Here is a 27,195-nt window from a genome sequence, read left to right as displayed (position 1 = left end):
GGTTGTGAGAACGTCAACGTGCCCTCGTTTCAGACTCTTTTTTCCTAAAAAGGCCTTGGAGGAACGTGTATTTCCTGAGATGAGTAGACTCTGCATTTCTGTTCCCCTTGCTGTCCTGTCTTGTGTCTCTTCTCCTGAGTCTCTCTGTCCACCCATGGTCCCGGGGGAGGGAGAGGCTGTGGTGGCGCCGGGGCCCGTGGCAGGCGGCGGCGTGAGTGTGGCTGCCCGTTGTGGCCCAGAGCCACTGTGTCTGCAGCGGAGAGACACTCAGTCACCTGGCCTGGTCACCCCACGCCGGGCAGGAGCTCCTGGCAGGGTTCTCCAGGGGCAGAAGCAAAAAGGCTTGGTTGTGCTTGTTTCAGATGGGAAAATGCGTTGGCCTTGCGTGAAAAATGGGCGCCCTTTTCTTAAAGGGCGGTGTTAGGTTTGGAGTTTTCCTCTGTCCCCTGTGTGGCCTTGTGCGGTTCGGAGCTGGTCGGGCCGCTGTGCCCTCCGAGGCTGTCCAGGTCCCCCCCCAATCCTACCTCTGTCACGTGGCTCGAGGACGAGGAGCAGGGAGAGACCTGGTCTGTGAGCAAGAGAACACAGTCCCTACGCACGGTGGTGGCAAGTAGAGTTTCTAGTCAGAGCCATATGCTCGGTGAGGAAATCGATTACTGTGTAAGAAAAGAAGAATAGATATTGGAACACAATTATCAGTCTTTCCCACATATGTTAAAACAGTACATTTCTGGCTACCTTTTTCTGTTTGGCATGTTTTTATTTCTTAGTGACTTGGTATGAATATGGTATGAGTAATACAGGAAGAAGTCCTGACCTTCAGTCACATGCAAAAATAACCTGTAAGGATCCAGCCAACATGGAGAAACCTTCCTTTTTTTTTTTGTTTTTTTAAAGATTTTTTTTTTATTTGAGAGAGAGAGAATGAGAGAGAGAGTACGAGAGAGGGGAGGGTCAGAGGGAGAAGCAGACTCCCTGCTGAGCAGGGAGCCCGATGCGGGACTCGATCCTGGGACTTGATCCTGGGACTCGATCCTGGGACTCCAGGATCATGACCTGAGCTGAAGGCAGTCGCTGAACCGACTGAGCCACCCGGGCGCCCCATGGAGAAGCCTTTCTATCCCAGCCGCCTCTGCCCCTACAACTGACACCACCCAGTGAGAACATAACCCGCTGATAGAGGGCTGTGGGATGCGGGAAGAAGGCTGGCAGCTGAGGGCCTTCGGGGCCTGAGGAGCAGTACGACAATGAGCTCCTCTGGCTTCTTCTTTTACTCCCATACACCTGGACAGGTTGCTGGAGAAGCCTGTAGCCTTCTGCCAACAGGCACAGATGAAAATAAGCTTCAAGAAAAGCTGGTTCCCCTAAGTTAAAACTGGCAAAAGACTGGTTTACCAATAGAAAATCTTTTTGACGATGCCCACCCTACTCCAGCCAAATACCAACTGAGAAACTGCTCAGCAAGGCTGTGAGTGATCTTCTAACCCATCCTGCCCCCTGTTCCTAAACAGATGGCCCTCTGATCCCGTGACTGCCTGGGATTAAGTACAGAGCTAATCTTGCATCTCTCTCTGGCAGAAGGAGGTGGTACCCAGGCTCCCTCACCCGATGGTGTTAGCAGAGCCAGGCTGGCAGCTGACCTCTCATTCTCTGCAGAAGCAGGCAGCGTTGTGATTCTCTGCCAGAGTAGTGCCAGTGGCCAGTGGGGAGCGGAGCCTCACCGCACCTGACAGCAGTGAGATTTAACCGGAGGATGCAGGACGGACCAGTCCACAGTGAGCCTCCAACCAGATGATGCAGGACGGACCAGTCTGCACTGAGCTTTCCACCCTGGGGTTGGCAGGACCCTGTAGTGAGCCTCCACCCCTGACGTTGTCCTCTGCTGCATCTAGGCGGAGTGACTGCCTGATAAGAGAAGAGCAGAGATCTAGAGTCTCACAGCACGACACCCAGAGTGTCCAGGATACAGTTGAAAATCACTCAACAGACCAAGAACCATGATAGCTCCAGCTCTAATGTAATGAGAAAAGATGGCGTATTCCAATACTGAAGGGACCCCGATGGAATTATTTGGCAAGGATTTTAAAGCAGTCATCATAAAATTGCTTTAAGAATTGTTTTGAAACAAATGAAAAAATGGAATAGAAGAGAGAAGAACCAAAGGGAAATTACAGTGAAAAATGCAGTGAACATGAAGAACTCAGCTGAAGGTCTTGGCAGGGGAATGGGGAACCCGGAGTCTCCTGATGAAGCCCGGGCCAGGGAGAGGACATTCCATACTGGAGTGTGGAGGGTGTGAGTGAGGGTCTGAGACATGGGGCCACAGGGAAGGGTCATGCGGTGGCCCCTGGCGGGGACCTAGAAGGGCAGCTGTTATGGGGAGAGCGGCCGCAAGGCGGTTAGTATTTATCATATTTTATATTCTGACCTGTAAAAATTGACCTTCAGCAAGAAGGGGGCTGATCAGAATGCCGTGCATTTCCCTTGATGAGTTCTGCTTGTCACTCGTCCAGGATGGAAATTATCCAGAAGGGTCTGTTTCTAGGGGACAAAGCAGTCACTACTTCTAGGCTGGAGGATTGATGGCAGCTCTGAATATGGAGAATGCAGGATAGGGGAATGTCCCATAGCGGTCGGCGAGGAAGTGAGGTATGGGGCTCCTGGCTAGGGCTTTGTCAAGTGTGGCCAGCTGATGGGAGCGGGTGGGAGGCGCGCCCTGGCTCCTGGGGCTTTCTGGGTGTGAAGCAGAGGCACGATGACGCTCTCCGCCACGTGCTGGGTTTTGCTCGTGGCCCCGGGGTACTTGCCCTTGTTTTGCCAAATGTGGGAGTTGTGCTCCGAGAACCGACAAGTGTAGATAGCCCCTGAAATATACTAATCTGATCATTAAAAGAGTAAGGTGAGGATGGGACAGGTTGGGAGAGCCAAGTTTTATTTCACAATTACAAGAAGGGACACCTGGGGCAGCCCTGAGCAAAAATGAGTGTTTTGCCATATAAATTTAGGAATTTTTTTTTTTAAAGAGATGCAGCAAATTTTGTTAGGAATTTTTTTTTTTCTTTTTGACAGTTTTCTGAAAAGAATTTTCTTTATTATCAACAAGATGCTGACATCTTGTAGCTCATTATTTCCTTAAATTATTATGTAATAATACTAACTTAACATTATTTAAGTTGAAATCATTATTGGATTGCTCAGAATATTCCCTTCAGCTTATCTTTTTTTGCCAAGGATGCTCTCAGTATCAATGAACTACTCATTTTAATGGGGTTTACTCACATTTACAGGGCTGGTATGTATAGAAATTAGAAGAAAGTCTGATGGAAGAACTAGCTCAATAACTTTTAATATGTGAATAATATTTCGTATATATTTTCAAACTAAAATATATCAAAATAAAATTTATTTTATCTGTTTGTTGTTGTTGCTGTTCTTACTTGGAAATAACAGTGTCTGCTCATTGACAGGTTATACTCATTTTTCCCCGTGTTTGGACAGTCTGTGTTGAGGATGGTTTAAAAACCTGTACGACGGAACTCTTGAGTCTGCTCATCCAATTTCGTCCTCAGCCAGCTTTTCCTCCTGCCGAGAGCTGGGCTGAGTTCTCCCTCTGTGCCCTGCTCTCTGTTGAGCATCCTACACCCTGGGGGGCAGGCGCTGTGACATCCCTGTGGTTAGCACCCAGATGCCATAGCCAGGGGTGAACAACCCAACTCCAGGACACATGTACTGCTGTTACCTAAAGGACAGAGGAGTCATTTAAAATTTATAGTAGCCATATTAAAAAAGGAAAAAAAAAGAGGGAAAAAACCAGATGAAATAAATTTTATTTTAATATAGTTTATTTTGAAAATATATCTAAAGTATTACTCACATATTAAAATTGAGCTGTTTTACGTTCTTTGCTTTTCGCAGTCTTTGAAATCCTGTGTGTATTTCATGCTTTTCCCACTGCGCTATTCAGACCACGCCTGTTTCAAGTGCTGGGCAAGCCGTGTCTGGACGGAGTCCCTGACTTCTCTCTGTGAGAGCCTGCCTGTGAAACAATGATAAGTGTTTCCATTCAAAAATTTATCAGCTGTCACTTTGCTTTAAGGTAGTCTATTAAACTCCAATCTTAATTTGAGTTCTGTCCTGACCCTTCTGTGGCGGTGAAGTCCTTCTCCTGCTCTGACGTTTCCTCAGCACAGGTGTTCGAAATGCCAGGTACCCAACAGCCAGTCTGTGCTCAAAAATGGCACGGTTCTCTCATCCGCTTCTCTGGGTTTCCTTTTCTTCCAGCCAAGATGATTTTTATATATGCAGATTTGGACATAATGACACAGTTTTTGATGGTGAAAATAGTGTTTATTCCAGAGGAAAGTGTAATCTGTGTATCGACCATTTGCAATACCAGTTCTTTTAAGACGTCATGGTTTTGAAATGTTTGCTCTGCTCATGGATGGTCTTTGCTTTTGCAGAATCTCATCTGCTCTGAGTGTGGGGATGAGTTCACCCTGCAGAGCCAGCTGGCCATACACATGGAGGAGCACCGCCAGGAGCTGGCTGGGAGCCGGCTTCATGCCTGCAAGGCCTGTAGGAAAGAGTTCGAGACGTCCTCCCAGCTGAAGGAGCACATGAAGACTCACTATAAAATTAGGTATGAGCCTTTACTTGGGCTTGCCAAAAAAAGAAATCTATACAACATATTAAGAATGGGTACACTTTGCTATGATTGCTTAAAAATACTGTCTACTTTAGAAACAGCAACATGGCAGCTAATCTGGAGTGGTGTCAGGATAGCTTTTAAAACGTGTAGCCCTGTGTACGGTAAGAAAGAGAAGCTCAAAAATTTGAAGCAGTCATCAGGCTGCAGGAGTCGAAATTTTTAGCAAGTATTATAGTGTTAAAAGTTGTGGGCCGGGGTACTGACAGAACGTTTTCATAGGTAAATAATGAGGTGTGTATGGTAGATCCACAAGGGCCAGATCAGCACCCTTTATAACAAACAGATTTATTTATACTACCTGTTTAGAACTTCTGTGTTCCTGACGCTTGCGCTTAGTGTGCATTTAAACATGTGTGAATAAAACTTAATCATTGCAAGCAGCCCTATCAGACCAGGAGACCTTACCTCCCCACTTTGTGGATGAGGAGCTCTAGATACAGGACGAGTTACTTTCCCACGGTTTTACAGCTCGGAGGCTTCAAGCGTCAAGGATTTAAACCCTAATTGCCTGGTTTTCGAGCTCATACTATTAGCTTAGTCAGTAGGCTGACAGCCGTGCTTAGTTGTCACACTCGTGGAGTGAGCTTAGGAGTTACGTGTGTGTGTATGCTTCCTCGTAACAACTACAACCACTATAGCAGTGTCCACACCAGTTAATAAAGTGTGTAAACTGTGTGAAGACTGTCGGATTTGGTCGCCCTCTGAGGCGCTGTGTTTTAGTGGCGTGGACACCCCACGGGGCCAGCGCCGCCTTACCCCTCCCACGCCCTCCACTTTGCCTGTTGTCCACTACTGGGGGCCCCGAGCATGCTGCATGTGCCCCATCACACTAGGTTTTTATTTGGATGAAGTTTGAACACAGGCAGGTTTGGTGTGTCTCCGAGGGTTTTGGGGAGATGATGAACGGTGTCCAGGCGGTCAGCATGCAGTCGGCCGCACCGGCTTCTGGCCCTTCCGGGATGGAGGGACGGGCCAGGCAGACAGCCTCATCCTCGTGGAATGCTCGTTTACCAGGGAGATGAGTCAGTGTGACACTCTCAGATAGTGCTTGTGTGGAGAAGGGAAGAAACTGGATTGCGCTGGGGCAGTGCCAGTAAGGTGGGCAGCTTGGTGAGCGGGCTGTTGAGGCGGGCCACGCTGAGGAGGGTGTCTGAAATGAGGAGGGCCATGCGGGCCGGGAAGGGGAGAGCAGTTGCCACACCTCAGCTGCAGTGAGTTTTCTCTGCACTGGAAAGCAGAAAGGAGGCTGGTGCTTGGGAGCCCACTGTGGAGGGGAGCTTGCTGGCGCTGGGTATGAAGCAGGCGGGCCGCGGGGCTGAGGGCCTCAGGTGGCCATCCTGGGAATGAGGATTATATCCCAAGGGTAGTGGGAAGTCTGCCCCAACTTCCCCTGTGGGGTGGCTGTGGGGGGTGGTGTTGAGGAAGGGAGGCCGGTGAACCATCACAGCGGACGGTGGTGGTCTGACGACTGGAGAGTGGGGAGGCCTGAGCGTCTTTGGAGGTGTTTTGAGTGAAACCAGTAGCTTTTGGAGATGGACTTGAAGTCAGGGGCGAGAGGGAGAATCTGGAGCAACTCCTAAGGTTTAACCTTGCCCAACTGGGAGCTGCTGTTTCCTGGGTGGGGTAGCAGCAGGAGGGGGATGGGCAGAGTCCTGTTTGGTTCACACTAGCTCGCAGCCACCAGGGAGCCGAGCGCAGAGACGTCAGGCGGAGAGGGAGACGTCTAGGATCGGTGTCAGGGGTGCTGGAGGGAGAACTTGGAGATCGTCAGCCTGTGGATGGTGTTGAGAGCAAGGAGACTGGAGGACGAAGCAGGACTTGGCAGTGTAGGGATCGTACCCACACACGTCTTTACGTCCGAGCACCACAGGTCGAGCTGTGTCCAGAAGGGACATTCTCACCTCTCCCCTCCAAGAAAAGAAAGCAAAGTTTATCTTTTCATTAGATAGGGAAAAATGAATTTTATGGTAATGAACACTACCAAACAACTGCGTGTCTGTGTGTACCTGTGTGTTTGTGGAGACACACACTTACATGTGATTGATTTCTCGTTAAAGCATGTTCTGACCACCACTCATCCACACTTGCTGGTAGCATTTTAATTTTGAAATTGTAATACAGAGGAGACGACTTCATGAATATTTTCCCCCCGTGTTATACTAGGGTATCAAGTACAAGGTCTTATAACCGGAACATTGACAGGAGTGGATTCACATATTCATGCCCGCACTGTGGAAAGACATTTCAAAAGCCAAGTCAGTTAACTCGGCATATTAGGATACACACAGGTATGAGATACATTCACTTTTGGGCGATTTATGATATGGCTTAGAGGAAAGAACATGTGTGTTAGAGCTAGCTAGAACTGGATGGTAATGTTGGCTTTTCTGTCCTTTGCTCTGTGACCTTGGTCTTCACTTTGAGATTTTTGAGTAGTCGGTTGGATGCATGAGTCTACAGTACAGGGCGATGTTCTGTCTGGACAGATGGGTTTGGGGGTAATGTATTTCTCTTTCAATTCATTAGATGCTTACACATGTGGCATTATATTCTGATCATTTTTCTCCCTCTCTAGGTGAAAGGCCATTTAAGTGTAGTGAATGTGGGAAAGCTTTTAACCAGAAGGGGGCATTGCAGACTCACATGATTAAGCATACAGGTGAAAAACCCCATGCCTGTGCCTTCTGTCCTGCTGCCTTTTCTCAAAAAGGGAATCTCCAGTCCCACGTGCAGAGAGTTCACTCAGAGGTAAACATGGAACTTGGGTCCGTGTGGTGCTCATGGGGGTGTGGTAGATGGCTCTGGAGTTAATGAGTGAGCCTGAGAAATTCTTTTCTACTTTTAAAATGCAGGTTTAGAGTTTGTGCAGAGCAGACCTTGTTTTAAACAAGCAAGCAAGCAAATATATGTATCTCTATATGGACACCCTATTGACTTACATATGGGAGAAATATAAAATATTATCTTTCTGTGGTCTTATGGACGCTATTATAGCTTTGATGAATAAATGTGCTTTCTCTCAAATAAATAAATAAAATCTTTAAAAAAAAAAAGAAATGGAACAGAATATCCATGTGTAGAGAAGGCCGGTCCGTTTTCAACCAGCCTTCGTAATTACAAGAATAACTACCGCTGGGCTTGAATAATGGCGAAGGAATAGTTGAGACGCTTTCTGTGTACCCAGAGGTTCTGCTTCATTTCCCTCCTCTCTAGGGTCCCCTGTTGGCTTTATCATAGTTGTCCAAAGTAGTTGCTGATAAGGGAGTATTGGGATTGGTGATGGAAGCTTACGCAGTGCGCAGCCCTCCTTCCCAGCACGTATATCGTAACGCACCAAAGGCTTAGTTAGAGTGTTGCTCACACCTGTGTTACACTGTGCGTAACCACTGAAGACACTGAGAGTGTAAGTCAGGTATCTTATTTTCACCAAATTACAATAACTGGAAACTATGTCTTCTCACTTCCAAATCTGTTCTAATTTATAGAAAAGACTATGAAATTTCTTTTTTTTTTTTTTTTTAAAGATTTTATTTATTTATTTGAGAGAGACAATGAGATAGAGAGCATGAGAGGGGGGAGGGTCAGAGAGAGAGGCAGACTCCCCGCCGAGCAGGGAGCCCGACGCGGGACTCGATCCCGGGACTCCAGGATCACGACCCGAGCCGAAGGCAGTCGCCCAACCAACTGAGCCACCCAGGCACCCAAGACTATGAAATTTCAATTAATTTCACACTGGCAAGGTTGATGCAAGAGTTGGGTCATTGATTTTAGAACTATCCAGTTTGAAAGAAAAAGTAATGTTAAATGGTTAGATTGTTTCTGCCATTTTTAATGGAATGGTAAATTACGATTTGCTATAATTTAAATATTTTTGTCTAATAGTTAATTGTAAAAAATAGTTTTTTCTCTTTTGTTCTTTAAGGTCAAGAATGGCCCTACCTATAATTGTACAGAATGTAGTTGTGTATTTAAAAGTCTAGGTAGCTTGAACACTCATATCAGCAAGATGCACATGGGCGGACCACAGAATCCAGCAAGCTCCACAGAGACCGCTCACGTTTTAACGGTGAGTCTAGCAGGCTGCTTGATAGGGGGATAACCTTTTACCAAAATTGGTCATCTTAATTGTGACCTTTAAAATGGAATATTATTTAGAATATTATTTAGTACCACAAAGGTGCTATGAAAGTTTTCTATAAGGAGGTAAGGGTACTTTCTTATTTTTTTAATTAGTGAGAGAAAATCAATATTTTTAAACTTCAGAATAGTATCAGATGATCCTGATTTAAGAACTGTCACCTGAACCAATGAAAAGCATGCAAAATGCAATCATTAATTTATGAAATGGTCATCTTACAGTGCTATTGATGATTACTATTGACTGTTCTTTATCCCTGTGTGATGACTTAAGAATCAGTTAACCATCGTAAAATAATATTTCTCCACGTCTGATGGGACAGTGGTAATTTTTTCCTGAGGATGTGGCCTTCTGTGGAACTAAATTGTGTAAAATTGGACGACACTCACTCCCACACTCGTGTTCGGGTTCTGGTGGGAGTCTTGAGCCCCGCCTAGGTCTGTTACCTCTTCCCCCTCGCAGCTGGTAGGGAGTGGCTGAGCGTGAGCACGGGGCAGCGCACCATGTGTGAGCGCGCACTCGTGAGCTGGCTTGGTGGTGCTTTGTGCTGTCAGCATCTGCCTACACCGGCGTGGAAACTCGTTAGTGTTTGGTTCCCGAGCTTTATGTTCGCATTTACGGTTTGTGTTTTGTTCTCTTTTCTCAAAATACCGGCAGCTCAGGATGGTTCCTCACCTAACTCCTGATCAGGAATCCCCGTGCATTAGGCCGGCCCTGTGTTGTGCGTCCTGGGTCCACCTTCACGCATCACACAGAACGCTGCGTCTGACCGCCACTGTCTGCCACGTGGCGTTTCAGGCTCCTGCGTGTCTGGACAATCAGAGTGCTCTCTCCTTGGATGTTCTTGGCTCTGGCTTTCCCGAGCATTTATGCTCCAGTGCCCCTCTTTTCCAGAAATTTCCTGAATTATCTTGGCCACAGTGGTTTCTCTCTTATTTTCTTTATTTTGTAATGCTTTTGTTTCTGTGTTTTACTGGACAGGCGGGAAGGTGAGGCCTGCGAGCCTACACCCCCACCTTGAGCTGATCACTCAGGAAATCTTTGGAACGTGTAGTGGGACCATTCGTTAAGTATGTTCCTTTAAGAGCCCATATTGTGCCTAATGTAAAAATCAGTGAGGCATTTTATTTAAAATTTGTGTTTGGGATATTGTTAGATTTTAATGCTCCTAAGGAAGATGTGCCTATTCCTTTCCTTTTTTTTTTCTTTTAAATTGAAGTACAAATTAACGTACTTCTTACATTTTCAATGACAATGCTGCTGCGTTTCAGGCCACGCTGTTTCAGACGTTACCTCTCCAGCCGACGGAAGTCCATGTCACGTCTGCGTCGAGCCAGCAGAATTCCCAGGCCGTGACCGACGTCATCCAGCAGCTGCTGGAGCTCTCAGAGCCGGGGCCGGCGGAGTCCAGCCAGCCCCCACAGCCCGGCCAGCAGCTCAGCATCACCGTGGGCATCAACCAGGACATTTTGCAGGTGAGGCGCACCTTCTTGCTCTCGTCTGTGCTTGTCCGAGACCGGGTACCGTTACTGAAAAATAAATAGGCAGGGCTTGTCCAAATAAAGGAATCATAATTAAATATTCATCCTAACTGAAAACATTCTGTTGGAACAAAATATGCTTATGGGCAGTGCAGAATTCTAAATGATTAATCTATAATTTTTTTTTTAAATGTTTTATTTATTTATTCATGAGAGTCAGAGAGAGAGAGAGAGCGAGGCAGAGGCAGAGGGAGAAGCAGGCTCCCCACCTAGCAGGGAGCCCGATGCGGGACTCGATCCAGGACCCTGGGATCATGACCTGAGCCGAAGGCAGACGCCTAACCATCTGAGCCACCCAGGCGCCCCCGATTAATCTATAAATTTAAAAAAAGGTTTAAAACTTAATTTTCTCTCTAAGTGATTTACTTGAGAATAGGCCTTTCAGAACTTTCTTATATCTCCTGTAACTATTGGAGAAAGTCAAGCCACCTCTCTTAGCAGCGTTTGAATGGGCCACACCCCTGTGGGAGAGGAGGAGAAGAAAATGGGGCAGAGCATGGTTTTCTGATTTTTCTACGCCAGTCCAGCTTTAGCCTCAGATCTTTCATTTACAAACAGATCTGGCCTGCCTTCTCCTCCTGATTTAGTGACCAGGTGTAAAAACTAACCTGTCACCTACCTGTACCTTTGGAGTGACCAGTTGGTGTAAAGAATCTCGGGGTGCATGACAGCTGAGGTCTTAAGGGTGAACCCACTGTAACTTAACACAGTGATTCCCAGATTGTTTAGAGATAACCAGAGAGGTCTCAGGTAAAATTTCTGAACGTCAAATTAATTAATTCCAAGTCCTTTTAATTTACCATACCGTATTTTGGGTGGAGGTGAGCTGTCAGTTTTCAGAAGGGACATTTCAACTTCAAAGAGTTGGAAGTCTAGCTTATAAATGATGGTTGGCAGTGCAGATTTTTATAGCTAGTAGGGCAGAATTAGGGTTCTGTGGGCAAAGCCTTATTGCATCTCTGTAATTGATTTTGGCAGGCAGATTTGGGCCTCCCACCTCCTAACCTGTTAGTTCTGTTCTGTCTCAGCAAGCCTTAGAAAACAGTGGGCTGTCTTCAATTCCAGCTGCAGCACACGCTCACGACACCAGCCATGCCAGGACGCCCTCGGTGCAGGTTCAGAATCCGGATGCTCCTCACGCTTCGAGTGAGCAGACCCACTCCACAGAGGCAGAGCAGGAAAAAGATCAAGAAAGCCCAGAGAAGTTGGATAAAAAAGAAAAAAAAATTATAAAGAAGAAATCACCATTTCTACCTGGTAATTTTAATATGCTTTAAGGTTTACACGTTTTGGAGGGCATATTGCTTATTTTTTCTTTTGAGGGCGAGATGTTTGTTGAATGTTCTAATAGTATCAACCTATTTGTTTGATATTTAAAAACCTTGACCATCGTACACTTTGGGCTGCCTTTCTCCCTATGGTCGGTGTCTCCTCCTGACAGTCCCCCGGGCTCATCCCTGGGTCGTTCTGGCCATTTTTGTCCCTTCCTTCGCCACCGCACTGCCGTCTCCTGACGTAAGGGAGGCCGGGCTCCCACGGTGTCTGAACAGGCATGCATCTCAAGGACCATCCTTCCCACAGGCTTTCTGTGCCGGAGCATCTTCCTTCTCCCCTTGTCTCCCCCTGTCTCGGAGAGCTCCTGTGGTCATAGAACAAGGGCAGCACCTGGAGGAGACTCTGGGCCCTGCCCTTCCTCTTCTCGGTGCTCGCTGCACTTGGAATGTTTCAGTCCCTCGTGTGCACCGTGTATGGCCCACGACATTCTCTTCGTCTCTGAATACCCCATGGGCCTCTTGCACGGGGCCAGGCACCACTACATCTTTCCCGAATGAAATCAGTGTCTGTGTTTTGGGCAAGAGCGTTTCTCTAGAAATGTTTTCTTAGGGACTGAGTATTCTGCTTCTCCCAGGTGTCCTGGGGAGTGAATGCTTTCTTGCTGCAAAGCATGGAATGATGACCATTCTCATCTCTGTGAACACTTCTTCTGAGCATGTCTCTTCCCAGTGTCAACATGTGGTTGTGAGATGCTTGTTTCTGCCCACAGAACATGGCAGTTCTACTCCCGTTTTCCCCTTGATCTGCTCCCTCATCCCCGAGTGAAACACGGGATGATGGAATCGAAGTGGTTTATCATCTGGGGATTCCTGGTGTCCAGAGAGGAAAGAAGGGGAAAAGCATCCTTTCCACATGTTTTTATTCACGATATGAAGCCTTCTAGGGTTAGGGTTAGGGGCTAGGGATTAGGGGATAGGGTTAGGGTTAGGGTTAGGGGTTAGGTTAGGGTTAGGCACGCTCCATCCTGGTCCGCTGCACTTTGTCTTGTGCCCTGAGCATAGATGGTGGTTTCAGAACGCGGTTACCGTTAACGTACCCATGATTTTAATATGGAATATTCTGATTTTAGAGTTTGCAGAGGTTATGTCAGTTTATTTTTGAAATGCCTGAAGAAATTAAATACATGCACAGACTACTGAGCAAGTTTATGCAATTCTAGTGAATTTTAGATCAAATGTGATCCTCAGTACAAGTTGAGAGCCAGCATTTTTTTTTTCTTAGTCGTCCCTCGCTTGTCATGATAGAATTACTGGGGATGCGTTTCTGTTGTAAGATATTTCTTCTGATTAAAGCTTTTCAGGGAGCAGGACACGTTTAATGTAGTGACGGTTTCTGGAACTAGCTGTGCAAGGGGAGTTGAGGACCGTTTGGCGCCCTGAGGAGACTGTGAACATAAGCTCTTCTTAGCAGCTTTGAATTGACCTTGATTTCATGTCCCAAGTTGCACACATTCTCCCATTTAAGCTGTCACTATTCGGCTTCCTTAGTTTAGTGAGAAGGTTTTAGTCGAATTTGTTTTGTTATTTTAAGAGATATTTTGTGTATTGATTCAAAATTTAACAAATGCTTTTATATTTATCGTATAGCTTGTGACATATAAATCATTATTAAAACTTCACGAAGTTTGAAATTTATTGCGGTAAAATATTGGCTCTCTAGAAATCACAAGGAAAGGTGTTTTGGAAAGCTGGTGACTTACTCCTTAAAGGATGACAATGGTGTACCTATTCTGTGTGGAACTCTTTCTTAAGGCCACAGAGATTTTACCTTTTTAGGCCAGAGTATGACTGGGAAAACGTAGCCCAAACTTGACTCCTGTTCTGTGCAGTGATAGGCCGGCATCCTCGTGGCCTGCTGCCGTGCATGGGCTCCAGGGTGCCGTCCATGGGCTCTGGGTCATCGGCCTTGGAAGCGGTGTTGATTACCCCTTGAGTGTTGGCTCTAGGTCTCTGTACCAGCTCTCCTCCTGCTTTCTTACTCTGCTGCTGGTGACCTGTAAGTGCCTGGGGCTCTGATAAATCATGACCTTAATCGCTGCAAGAGAATTAAGTATAAAGTCATTCTTGGTAAGGACCTTTGCAACCCTTGTACTTTTTCTAAAAATGAAGTGCAGGAACAGGTTTGGACTTTTATACCTACTTTGAATAATTCAAGAGACTGATATTTTCTTCCCATTTTTGCTTTTCTTTCTCTTTAGAGGGTCTATATTGTGAATAAAGGTTTCTGTATTCATAGGTCAGGTGAATTACTTGTTATTTTGTATTATTTCATGCTTTTATATAATACAGTATAGAAAACTTTAAAAAGACACATATTCATTTGGGCATCATTGGATTAAGTTTGAAAATTCCATAATTTATCTCATTTGTGTACAATTCTTTGATAGAATTTATGAGGTTTTCTTTAGGTTTTGTTTTGAATTGTCATTAATAATTAAATATAAATATTATTTTTACTTAAGACCTTTAATTTTTTTTAGTGGTAGTCTGGTTTGGAGCTGAGTATGCATTAGTAGTAAATATAACACACTGCGTATGAAGTATTAGGAAGGACAGCTAGCTCCAAGGTGTTTATGGTGCGGCACAGGGTCAGTGCGTGGGCAACGCACAGCAGAGACAAGGGTGAGAGGCCACAGAGGCGTATTGTGAGTTAAAGATGTGCCTTGAGTTTGAGATAGGAGAAGTCGGTGGGCCACAGTGAGAAAGTAAGAGCTTCACTGAGTTGGAGGGACAAGAACCAAGTACTCATGGGGATGGAGGGAAGCACATGAGTGCTGAGTGAGAGTCCCACGAGGCAGGAGAGCATTCTGATCCAAGGATCATTGTAACAATTTCATTTTGTGTGTTTTTCTATATTAACAATTATTTAAGAAATTCCTAGCATTAAATTCTGTTGATATATAACTAACATTTTATGCAAATCGAACGTTTAGATAAGGGTATATTTGGTTGTAGTCACGCACATAGAAAACACCGCCCAAGGTTACAAGAGCACAACTGAAGGATCCCCTGTAACACCTCTGAGACTTCAGGAGGGGCCTGAAAGGTCATTTACTGTCTCCACACAGATCCTGTCTTTTTCTTACTGATTTGTTGAAGTTCTGTATATAGTCTAGATCTTATTTCTTTGTCATTTATGTGTTTCAAATACCTTTTCCAGAAATAGCTTCTCTTTTCACTCTCGTTAAGATGTCTTTTGATGAATAGATGAATAGAAATTTTTACTTTTAATGCAGTTGTCTTGATGGTATAGCTGTTTTGTATGAAAATCTTTCTAAAGGTCAGAAGGATTTTATCTTCTTAGACCAGAGCATGTTCTTCATGACTTAGCCTTTTCTTGATGATTTAGAATCATCATTATGAATTTCATTATTGTTCTGTGCTATGGTTGCCTTTCTATTCTATTTCTTCAGTCTTTCTATTTATAGTTTGTGTGTTCTGTGTTTCATGTAAGAAATTTCTCCTTACCTACATTGAATTCTCCTGTATTTGTTTTGTTTTAACTAGGTGGTAGGACTTGAACTCACGACCCTGAGATCAAGACCTGAGCTGAGATCAAGAGTCGGACGCTTAACCGACTGAGCCATCCAGGCGCCCCTGAATTCTCCCATGTGTTCTAACAAAAGTATTAGAACTTTGCCTTTCACATTTAATTCATTAATTTATTTGGACTTTATTTTTACATCTAAGAGGTGGGATTGAAATCTTATTTATTCCTGTGTGGTAACTAGTTGTCTAGCACCATGTGTTGGAAAATCTGTCTCTTCTCTGATATGTGATACCAGGTTTGTTAGAGATCTGGTTTCCGTCTCTGTGTGTGTCTAAGCTCTGGGTTTTCAGTTGTGCCCCACTCTTCTGTTTGTCTATGGGGAGATCGATATGCTGTCTCCATTATTTAATATAGCTCTTAAAATCTGTAGGGTGGGTCTTTATTTTTCGTTCTCTTTTGTATTATCTTGGTCTTTGGTTTGACGAAATTGGTATCTTTAAAATACAGTGTTTTTTATGTCCCTGAACGTATTTCTCTTCCTCTTGGTGTCTTTTCTACATAGAGCTCTTGCAAGTCTTCTCAGATTTATTCTTTCACCTTATCCTTTTGTCATTGTAAACTATTTTTATGTTGCAGTTTTTGTTATAGGTATATAGAAAGATAATTGGCTTTTGTATATTGATTATGAATCCAGCAACCAATTAACTTCTGTTGTTAATTGTAGCACTTTGTCTGGAGATTGTGTTGGGCTTTCCATGCAGATAGTATATTGTGTATAAATAATGACAGTTCTCCCCTTCTGGGTACATTGGCTTGGGCTGACGCCACAGTGTTGTGTAGAGGTATGGAGAGTGGTCCACTTCCATCTTAACTTTGAACGGGGGATGGTTTTAATGTTTCACAGTTGAATTTGGCTTTTTACTCTTGGCTTTTCGTGGAACCTCTCAGATTTGGGAGGCTGCCCTCCATTGTTGGTTTACCAAGGAGGTTTTTTGTTTTCTTCCTTATGTTGAATATTATCAAATGCCTTTCCTTTCTCTTTTGTTATGATCATATGTTTTTCTATTTTAATCTCTGAGGTGGTAAATCACAGTAATTGAAGCAAACCATGTCTTCCATCTGGGCCTCCATGTTACTCTAGTTTCTCTCTCTTTCCCTTCCCTCTCCCTCTTCTTTTCCTGTATTTTGTCTTTATGACACATTTTTGAATTTGCTTGGCCAATATTCTTTTTTTCAATTTCACTTAATAAAATACACTTTTTTATTAAAAAATGGATAACACCAGTACTTACTTTTAAATCAGTTAAATTTTAAAACCATTCTGTTTTATAGAATGTATACTGGTGTTAAAACAATTTAAAGAAATGCTATCTAGAAAACATTACTTTTGGTTATTGTATTCCCCTCATACTTCTACAGCATTTTTATATGCAACAATTTGAGTTGACATGTAAGCAACTTCTCCTGTCACTTATCTGTATTTGGGGAGAATCAAGCCCATTTTATAAAAAGTCATCATGCATATCCTGCAGGAAGCTCAAAGCAGGGTTAAAAAGATCTGTGTGAATGGCACAGAAAAATTCCTTCTTTATAAATGATTAACTGAGCTCCCTGGCGGGCATAGGGAGAACAGCCGTGACAGAGGGACACCTTTGAGTCATTTTAAAGACCTTTAGTGTCAGGCTTCTGGAGCGCTTTCCAAAACTTCTGAATTATTACTGGAGCTACCTGGGAGGGTAGGTGTTCTTTCTGAAGACCCAACACTTTGGGCTCCCTCCCAGGGTCACTGCACCTGCAGGTGAAGCCTGCACTGCATGCGTCTGTCCGGTCACAGGCGCGTTCTGAAGTTGTGGGAACCACGCAGGGGTGCTGTATGTAGGAACAAAATCAATGGACCCCTCTGGTCCGTCTTTGCCTCCTTGGAGCTGTACCAGCTTTGAGCGGGTGATAGAGTGCATCCGTACCAGCTTTGAGCGGGTGATAGAGTGCATCCTCTGTGCAGTAGGGTCTGGATATTGGACTGTTCCTTGGTAATGTCTTCTGCGCCTTGCTTGGCTCTGACTTCAGCTTGTTCCACCAACTATTTGCGGGAAGGCGAAGGAACTCCTCTCTGAAGCAGCAGGTTGGCTGTTTGTCCACAGAGCAGCACGCCAGAATTGCATGAATCGGGGGCAGGACCATATGTAGTGTCAACAAGGAGTCCTGTGCCTTACCTTTGCCCGCAATCGGGTTGGTAAAGGGCACGAACTGCTGCAAGTCTTGTGCTTCAGTTTTGAAGTGAGTGCTCTGGGGTGGATGGGATGAACAGGCAAGGAATCATGGAATGGAGGAAAGTGGGAGCCCCCTTCTGAGAATGTCCCTTTGTGAGGGACAGTGAGAGTGTCTGCGAGCAGGCCAGACAAACTTTGGAACCGACACACTGTTTCTCATTCTGTTGCAAAAAGCTTTGTGGGTTCCCACTGGCACACCAGTAGCTTGCCTTCTTTCTGCTGGACATGCTTGCCTTTCTTCATCTTGCGCCAATTCAGGTTTTCTGAGAAGATTTTAAGCTTCTCCACGAGCAGCAGTTAGGGGATCCCCCCCCACAGCCCCTGCGCTCAGCGTCTGACTGAGGCTCAGCCGCAGAAGCCAGCATAACACTGGGGAGACTGGAGCGTGCCCAGCGGTGACATCAGCTGTCTTGTCTCTACAAATGTGGCTTCACCTTCACCCTCGTTTCCAAACTCAGTTCATCAGAAGTCAGTTTTTCGTAACAACTGGCGCGATGGCCTCTGTTAGCTTTTGCTGCTCCCAGAGTACTATAGGCAGTTTCAAAATGCGAAGTGGTCCTGAAAATCCATGATGTTTGGGGAGATGCCCTCACCGTCATGAGTTGGGAGCCTCGACCTGACACCGGCGCCCCTTGTTGCAGAGCCTGCAGTTGTCCCTCCCCATTCTTCATTTCGTCCAGCCAGCTACCAGTGCTACCCCACTCCATTTCCGGCTTAGAGAATCTGGCCAGGAAGTCAACAGCATGCTCCCGATCAGTGCTGATAAACGCAGGCGACTGTGGGACTTGACACCACAGTTCCACTAGGCTCATTTGTCAACAGTGTCTCGGTTTGTGTATGATTTCAAATGAGTGGTCGCACGGCTCCTTCCTGTACAGGATCTGGTGGCCTGTGGCCCGTAAACCCCCTCACTGGCCGTGCAAGGGCCACCCACTTGAAGGCGCGGACGTGTGACTGCCGAGTGCGCACACTGATGGGTTTGTAAGATGCGGCAGCTCGACTCCTCCACTTTGGAATGCACGGTTCCCGCAGCGAGCTCTCGTTTGAGTATTCCTGCAGCCTCCTCTGCTCTGTGCATCACACCGTGACCCACCAGCTGAGTCCGTGGCCTTGAGGATTCAAAGGTGCAGACCTCCTCCTCAGGGTTTCTGTCCACTGCTGACAGAATGCCAACAACAGCCACCACACCCGGACTTGGGCCATGTAGTGAAATATTCTGTGACAAGGAGTAAGGGAAGACTTGGGCTGCTTTACTTCATTCGAAGGTCTCTCTCTTTGGAGATCCAGCGTCTGAACCTGAATCCCAGGATATGAGCGTCTCCTTCATTAGTTGCTGTTGAACAGGAGTTAGGTCTGAGTATTTATATTTAACTGGATGTTTTGCTGCTTGAAAGCAGGACAACGTTCTATGACTGTCGCTGTCTGTCCCCTGGGCTGGAGCTTCTGCACGCACCTGTGGCGTCTGGGGAAATCTTTGGTTGCTGGGAATCAGCCAGGACGCTGTGTCTGGTGTCTGAGCCAACACTTGGATGTGGCCCCAGAAGAGCCTTTCTGTCCGTCCCTACTGCTGAACTTAGAGTTCTCTGAGCACAGTGGGTGCCCTCTGGTCCCACCGAACAGTCCACAGGTGTCTTCCTGTCACTCAGTCCTGCCTCCCACCTGCAGGGCTGGGTCCCTGTCCCTTTGTCACCCTCATTCTCCACCACGGCCACAGCTGACGCTGAAGACGGAGCTGGCTGTCTCCCCAGTAGCTGCTCTTGTGTGGAGTCTTGACTGAAGAATGAGGAGGACATGTCTCGGATACATTTGTTTTCCTCCTGCCGCAAATCTCTCATGGCGCGAAGGTTTTCCAGCATCTTACCCTGTCCGCCTCAAGCTCTAACTCTTGCTCGTCCCCACCTGACATCTCACACTCTGGCCACTGTGAACTTTACATTTCCGGAACTTCATACCTGGCTCTTGCTTCTTCTTTGCCTGGTAAAAGTACCTCAGTCCAGGCCCTGCTGTCTTTCCAATGCAGACTTTTGTTTTTTGGTTAAGATTTTATTTATTTATTTAGTAATTTCTTCACCTAATGCGGGGCTCAAACTCACAACCCTGAGATCAAGAGTCGCATGCTCTTCCAACTGAGCCATCCAGGCGCCCCTCGAATGCAGGCGTTTTTGAGTGTTCTTACCCTATGGGATGAATCCAAATGGTGTCGGCCCACGTACACGAATATGGGTCCCTGTCTCAGCATGTGTGTGGCTCTGTCTGCATACCTGAGTCCCTTCAAGGCAGGAGTATGCCTGTATTGGTACCTGGGGCACCGTAAATGCTCTCCTTGAAGTAGAGCCGGAGGACAGATGTTTCTGAGAAAATTATACTCAGAGTCTAGAATTACAGACTTCAGTATGTGCCTTGACTTTTCCATTAACTGGCACCTGACCTTGGGCAAGTTAGCTAACCTTTAAAATGTCAGCTTTAGGGGAGCCTGGCTGGCTCAGACAGTGGAACGTGCGACTCTTGATCTTGGGATTGTGAGCTCGAGACCCATGTTGGGTGTAGAGATGACTTAAAAATAAAATATTTTAACAAAATAAAATGTCAGCTTTGTCATCTTTGAAGTGGGGCAGTGACAGAATAAATGGGAGAGAATTGAATGAGAAAATCCATGCAAGCCGTGTAGAATAGTGCCTGATACATGGTAACCGACTGCTTGAAGGAATACATATATTTTAAAATTATTTTTTTAAATAGGTGAAACTGGCTCATGTCACATAATTCAAAAGATCTAAAACCGTGTATGGTGAACAATCCCCTGTTCATCCTTGTCCTCCACGTACCCCTCCCCAGGGCCTGGGCAGCTACTGGGTTCTCTGTGTTTTTTAAATGAGCAAGGGCATGTTATTATATATTATGTATCTATTGGTTTTTAGCAGGATGGGGGGCATACTGTATATGTATATATTTTTTGCAGTTTACTTTTTTTGCTACCTGGTATCTTTTATGAAATGTCTAGGGATTGTTCCCTTATATGGATAAGTAATTATTTAGGTTATTTGCAGTCTTTTGCTAATACAAACAATAATAAATTTATATAAAATCCCTTTGACTCTAAATACTTTAGTGTGTATTTCCTAAGGCCAAGCTATACCATCTTAGACGATCATAGGACAGTTACCAACATCAGGGTGTTAAAATTGATCCAGTCCACAGATCTTACTCAGATTTCATTATTTGTATCACTAATGTGCTTGATAAAAAGGAAAAAAAAATCATGCGTACTTAAAAAATTGTGGTAAATATTGCTGATTTTCCTCCCGTGCAGTTGTGTCCATTTATGTTCCCGACAACACTGTGTGGAGTGCCTGTTTGCTCATAGCCTTTTGAACAGGTTGTTATCCAAATCTAGGGATCCCTTGTACTCATCGATAGGTTAAAAATGGTTTCCTATTGTAGTTTTAATTTCATTTCTCTTAAAAGAAGTCAAAGGTTGAGCAGCTTTTCATGTTAAAGAGCCACTTGCATTATTCTTTTTGGCTGACTGTTGACTTTTATTTGCTGTAATATATTAAAGATGACAGTATTTTGAGAGCGTATATTCTCTTCTAATTTGTCTTTTTGAATTAAAAGGGAGAAATGTTTTGTATTTCCATAGCCAAATTTGTCAATGTGCCACGATTTTGGACTTGTATAATACTTAGACTTTGATACTGACGTTATGGGAAGTAACCTCTTTTATCTAGCACTTTCCTACTTTCGTATTTTAAACTAAATCTTTGACTCAGTTTTATTTTTTGTTTGCAGACAGACACCCCTCTGTCCAAACACCATGCCACCATACCATTCTTTATACCCACAGCTCTATATGGGTCTTGTCTGGACTGTGTTCTGGGCATGAATCTTTTTATTCATGTGTTCTGGTAGCTCTGTGGTATGCCTTCGTAACTAGCAGGCCTAGTCCTCCCCAGTTACACTGTTTTCAAAGGGTATTTTTGACGATTGTCACATACTTACTTTTTCATGTGTACTTTAGAATTGTCTGCTAAAGTTCCAGAGCCCTAGTTTTTAAAAAAATCCTATTGGTATTTATAAATAAGTGATTTAACCAGTGAGAATTGATGTCTTTATAACTTTTAGTCTTTGTACCAAGAATAGGGTGTGTATTTCCATTTATTCAGATCTTTTCTTTATATTTTTTTCATATTTTAATAGTAGTTCAAAACTTTCTTCTGGATTTTGTTAGATATGAATGATGCTGATTTCCGGGTATTAAAATGTGGGCCTATTTCTTAGTTTTAGGTTTTTAAAGGCATATAATCGGGCACCTGGGTGGCTCAGATGGTTAAGCATCTGCCTTCAGCTCAGGTCATGATCCCAGAGTCCTGGGATCGAGTCCCGCATCAGGCTCCCTGCTCCTTGGAAGCCTGCTTCTCCCTCTGCCTCTCTCTCTCTCTCTGTCTGTCATGAATAAATAAATAAAATCTTTAAAAAAAAAAAAAAATAAAGGCATATAATCATATCATTTGTAAATAATGATTTTACCTTTTCCTTATAGTTTATACTGTATATTTCTGTATCTTATCCAATTTCATTGGCTTGTATCATTAGAATACAATAAATTCAATGCAGCAATAGTGGACTTTTTCCTGATTGTAATGGGACTGATTTTATTACTTTCCTATTAAGTCAGATGTTGTATGAGATATGTTTATTCAGCTCCTCCTGTTTTTTTTTTTTTTTTAAGATTTTTTATTTATTTGACAGAGAGAGACACAGCGAGAGAGGGAACACAAGCAGGGGGAGTGGGAGAGGGAGAAGCAGGCTCCCCGCTGAGCAGGGAGCCCGACGCGGGGCTCGATCCCAGGGTCCTGGGATCATGACCCGAGCCGAAGGCAGACGCTCAACGACTGAGCCACCCAGGCGCCCCTAGACAGTTTTTTAAAAGTTAAGACTAGATGTTAAATTTTAGTAATTGCCTTTTCATCTTGAAGATGATTCTCATATATGTTCTTCCTTTTAAATATATTAATATGTTGGAAGAAAAAGGCAGTTGCCTAGCACCAGGGAAATTTGCCGTGTAGGAATGCAGATGTGGGTTTCCAAATCTTTCAGTTTGTCAAAGGGTCGAATATCTGGATTTAATTTTTTTTCTAATAGTGCGTGGGCCAAACAAAACATATGGGGGCCACATTTGGAGACATCTGCAGGGCTGCTAGTCTAATTTCTGTTCCAGTCCATTCCCAAAAATAATTAGAGCCTGGTGACAGTTTTACGTTATGTCATCGTGGGTAATTAAAGATAAAGTTTTCATTTTTGCCCGGAAAAAAACCTGATGGGGTGGGGATTTCCCAAGTTTAGCTAATAGGTACTATAATTCCCCCACCTTTTTATACCTTGCTTTTCTGATTTGTCATAAGACCATTAGATAATTATTACACTTTTATGACTTAATTTTTATCTGTTGGTATTAAACGGTCTTAAATTTCAGACTTCTGTAATATGAACAATATCACCATAAAATAAACGTCTCTCTCTCCTTTTTAAAGCCACTTCCCTTATTTCCTACTTTTTTTTCCCTGTGGTTTGTCCTGGTTTCCATTGTGTGACTATTTTCAAAAAATGCTCTTTTTTATCCTTTTACCTAACCTCATTTCCTATGTTAATTAGTCTTGAAAAGAGCATTGTATTCAGGAAAGTATTTTCTTTCCTTATAGATTCACTTAACATAAGGAAAATTCCTTGCACTTACTAATAATAGAGAAGCAAATAAAAGATTTTCCCCCAATAAAGCTATGTCTGTACAGACACAGTTAAATAAACAGTTAATATTTTCTGATGAATTTCATTAACTTGGCCAAAATCTGTGTAATTTCAACTGGGTTCTTTACCTCATTGTAGGTGTCTATTTAACTACAGATGAGTAAATCTAATAAAAAATTATGAAAGATAAAAAGTGATCCTGCTGAATTTTGTTTTTAAAATTTTTGTAATTTAGAAATCATTTATTATATTTCCATAAATTCGGCTTGTGATTTTTCTTCTGATAGGAATAGTTTTAAACCTGATTGAAAGTTGAATAATAATATTTAAAGTTACAAAAGAGTCTTTTATATTTGATCATGAACTAGTATATGTCATATGTACTATTTCTTTGTCGTAACTATTTGAGTGCCTTTTTACAGCATGAAAATTCACCATCTAATTATTTGCACGTGTATTACATTTTATTCATGACATCAGATAGATTCAAACAATGCTTATTCAACTTCTTTCCTTCTCTTAGTATTCTTTGAGTTAATTTTGGAGTCATTTGCTCACATTGCTTTTATTCACATTTACAGTGGACTGAGTTTGCGCCTCCCAACTGTTGCTTTATATTACCTGTCCACTTAGCGCTCTTACCTCTCACAGACTATGATCTGTGTTCTCATGGGACTGTCCAGATTTTCTGCAAGATTAAATCACAGTCTTCAATAATTTCAGTGATCATGGAAATGTCAACTTTTTTCATAATTGATCATCTATCTTCTGCTGTGGCAAAACGTATATAGCTTTTTATAGGTATGGTATATAGTTTTAATCTAGCCCTAGAAAGACATTCAAGTGCCTTCATATTTGGTGTCATAGCTGGGCTGTTGGTGTTTTTCATTTGGCTGCAGGTTCAATCCGCGAGGAGAATGGCGTCCGGTGGCATGTGTGTCCCTACTGCACGAAGGAGTTCCGGAAGCCTAGTGACCTGGTGCGCCACATCCGCATTCACACCCACGAGAAGCCCTTCAAGTGTCCGCAGTGTTTCCGGGCCTTTGCTGTGAAGAGCACCCTGACCGCTCACATCAAAACACACTCGGGCATTAAGGCCTTCAAGTGCCAATACTGCATGAAGAGCTTCTCCACCTCGGGGAGCCTCAAAGTACACATCCGCTTGCACACAGGTGCCACGGGGGTCCTCTGGGGACACGGGGTCGCATGGTCTGCGGACAGTAGCGGAACGCTTCGAGGGCTCATGTTTCATTCTTTTCTTAAGTACTTGTGATTATCGTCTAGAGGCGAGGCTCCGGGTGTGTGTATGCTGGTAGAGAGAGAGCCAATGGGACTTTGATTCTCAGGGAGCTGATGGCTTAATGAGGGAGGCAGTAAGCAGTCCCACTTGGGGAAGAGCCAAGAGCAGGTGCTCGAGGGCAGCCACGCTTGGAGGTAGAGGAGGCGGGCCTTTCTGTGCAAGAGACGCCTCAGGTGGGGCATTTGTGCTGAGGCTTGGGCAGCGAGGGAAAACCGAACACCTACTCTACCTTTCGGATATTTTGTAATCAGTATCAAGGCATGAAAATGTTCGTATTGAGGCAGTAATTTTGTAATAGTTTTATTGAGATATAATTCACAGATCATAAAATTTACTCTTCAAGTGAATTCAGAATTCACTTTATTCAGAAATTGTGCAACCCAACCAACTATCTATTTTCAACATTTTTATCGCCCCTCCCTCCTGGAAGAAACCCCGTACCCGTTTAGCAGTAACTTCCCCTACGAACCTGGGGTTCCTGGGCCGAGCTGACCATGTAGATGAGGGTTTGAAAACACTAAAATGAGTCAGATTTGTTATATGCCCTTCTTAGGACTCTCCAGTTTCATTTACCAATGAAACTGTAAGTGAAGGAAATTTCCTTCAGGAAAGCGAATTGATAGTGGAAAATTGTTAAGAGGAAATTATCACTGTCGTTATCATCAGCAGCAGCAGCATTACTTACAACTAATAACAACTACTGTTCACTGCTTGTTTGCTAAATGCTCAGAGCTGCTAAGTGCTATTTCGACCTGAGTGCGTTCGCTCCCGGCAACCAGCCTGGAGGCAGGCGCTGTTATTCCAGTTTGCAGACGATGGTTTGAGAGAGAGAGCAGTCTCACACACTCTAGTATTCTTAAGGACTGAATGTTTAAATATTTTACACTGCAAAGTTAACAAATGTTCTTTTTTACTTAAAATGCTCTTATTGCATCTAAATATGCACTGTATGCCAACAAGGGAAAAGAAGTCGAATTCATAATATCCCTGAAATTATAAGCATGAAATGATGAATATTCAAATCAGTATTAAAGTACTGGAATTTTATGTTGGCGTTAGTTGTTGAGATGTATTTTCTTGAAATAATTCTACAGTGTCTTTTTATTTTTATTAGGGGTCAGACCTTTTGCTTGTCCTCACTGTGACAAAAAGTTTCGAACCTCAGGCCATAGGAAGACTCACATTGCTTCTCACTTTAAACACACGGAGTTAAGAAAGATGAGGCACCAGCGTAAACCTGCAAAGGTTCGAGTCGGCAAGGCCAACGTTCCAGTCCCCGATATTCCTTTGCAAGAGCCGATTCTCATAACTGACGTAGGTAAGATTCTCTTCCCCTTTGTACCATGCAAGGATTATATAAATATTACGGTCTACATAGTTTTAAGCATGGTGTTAATGAAGTTTTTGTTTGGCATTTTTGCTTTATGGCCTAGAATGTTCCACAATCAAAATGAAAATCCTAGTTCTGTCTAAACTACTGCTCAAATTGTGTTCTTGGTTAAGGAAAAAATGATGTATACAAGTGAAGGTATTAGTATGTAAGTTCTCATTGAAGAAAAATTTCTGCCTCAACAGAACTATCAAAGTGTTCTTTATGTGAAATACACAGTGCCTTTTGTTATTTTTATATTAAGATCTCTATGTAGTATGTAACAGATTATTGTATGGCTGCTTTAATCTTTGGACCGAAAAGAAAAATTGCCAGCTTTTAAGGTTTTTTTTTAGGCTCAGTGTTATAATCAAGGTAAAGTACGATTTTGTTAAAAGAAAATACTGCTTATGAGGATCTTCAGAAAAATGTTTTTGTAAGTGCCAAACAAAATTAAAGAAACTTCATTAAATTCTGTGCTAAAACTTTTATTTTTGTGCAGTTCCTGTATTTCATTATGTCTTAGGCAAGATAATCCAGTCTATGAACAAAATTAACATTAAAGTATAACTGAATAAGTTAAGGTTAAATGGTATAAAGGGAGATATTTTAGGTTAATATAAATTATAATCTGCTAATAAGATGATCAACAATCATGAATCTTTATTTAGGAGCATTGCATAAAATATATAAACCAAGAACAATTAGAAGAAAAGAGAAATATTCAAATTGTAAAGTATAGTGAAAGATCCTCAATTCAATCAATTTAACTAAACAGTGAAACTAAAAGAGAATTTGAAGTACAGATATAAAAAGGGTTATTTTATAGCTTTATAGAATCTTTTACTCTATAGTACATACTCTTTTAAATATACATGAGACAGAAAGTTGATCAAATCCTAGGATATAGAAGAACTTTAAATTTTCCAAAGTAGACATTGTGCAGGACACAATCTTTGATTATAGTTCAGTGAAAGCATAATAGAATACAGCTAAATGTGTTAGCTATAGTTCAAATAGCTAACACATTTGAAAATTTAGATGAAATGGACCTTTTCTAGAATAATGTACTTATCATAATTGACTATAGAAGAAGTGGAAAACTCCAAAACAGACAGCAAGTAGAAGGTCATCCTCCCCAAAGTATCATTCTCTGATGATTTTATGTCTAAGATCTACTAGGCTTCCAAGGAACTATGATTCTTAGCGGTATTAGTTGTTCAAAGCCAAGAAACTGATCAACGCTCCCATGGGAGGTTAGAATACTTTGATGAACTTGTCCGCTTTCTGGTAGCTCATA

At 43.3% G+C, this 27,195-nt stretch overlaps 1 protein-coding gene across 1 annotated transcript in view; it reads left to right on the top strand.

Annotated features, from left to right (window-relative positions):
- The window catches only part of ZNF236 (zinc finger protein 236), a 120,628-nt gene that overhangs the window by 38,582 nt on the left and 54,851 nt on the right, over positions 1-27,195 (top strand). The window contains exons 7-14 of the mRNA XM_044921239.1: positions 4,461-4,639; positions 6,872-6,996; positions 7,284-7,456; positions 8,631-8,774; positions 10,118-10,321; positions 11,416-11,644; positions 24,126-24,398; positions 25,641-25,844. Of these exons, the coding sequence (XP_044777174.1) occupies positions 4,461-4,639; positions 6,872-6,996; positions 7,284-7,456; positions 8,631-8,774; positions 10,118-10,321; positions 11,416-11,644; positions 24,126-24,398; positions 25,641-25,844 (1,531 nt within the window). The remainder of the gene's footprint in view (positions 1-4,460; positions 4,640-6,871; positions 6,997-7,283; positions 7,457-8,630; positions 8,775-10,117; positions 10,322-11,415; positions 11,645-24,125; positions 24,399-25,640; positions 25,845-27,195) is intronic.

This window comes from Neomonachus schauinslandi, chromosome 14 (assembly GCF_002201575.2).
Source record: "Neomonachus schauinslandi chromosome 14, ASM220157v2, whole genome shotgun sequence".
Taxonomy (NCBI): domain Eukaryota; kingdom Metazoa; phylum Chordata; class Mammalia; order Carnivora; family Phocidae; genus Neomonachus; species Neomonachus schauinslandi.
This window is presented reverse-complemented; position numbering and strand designations above follow the sequence as displayed.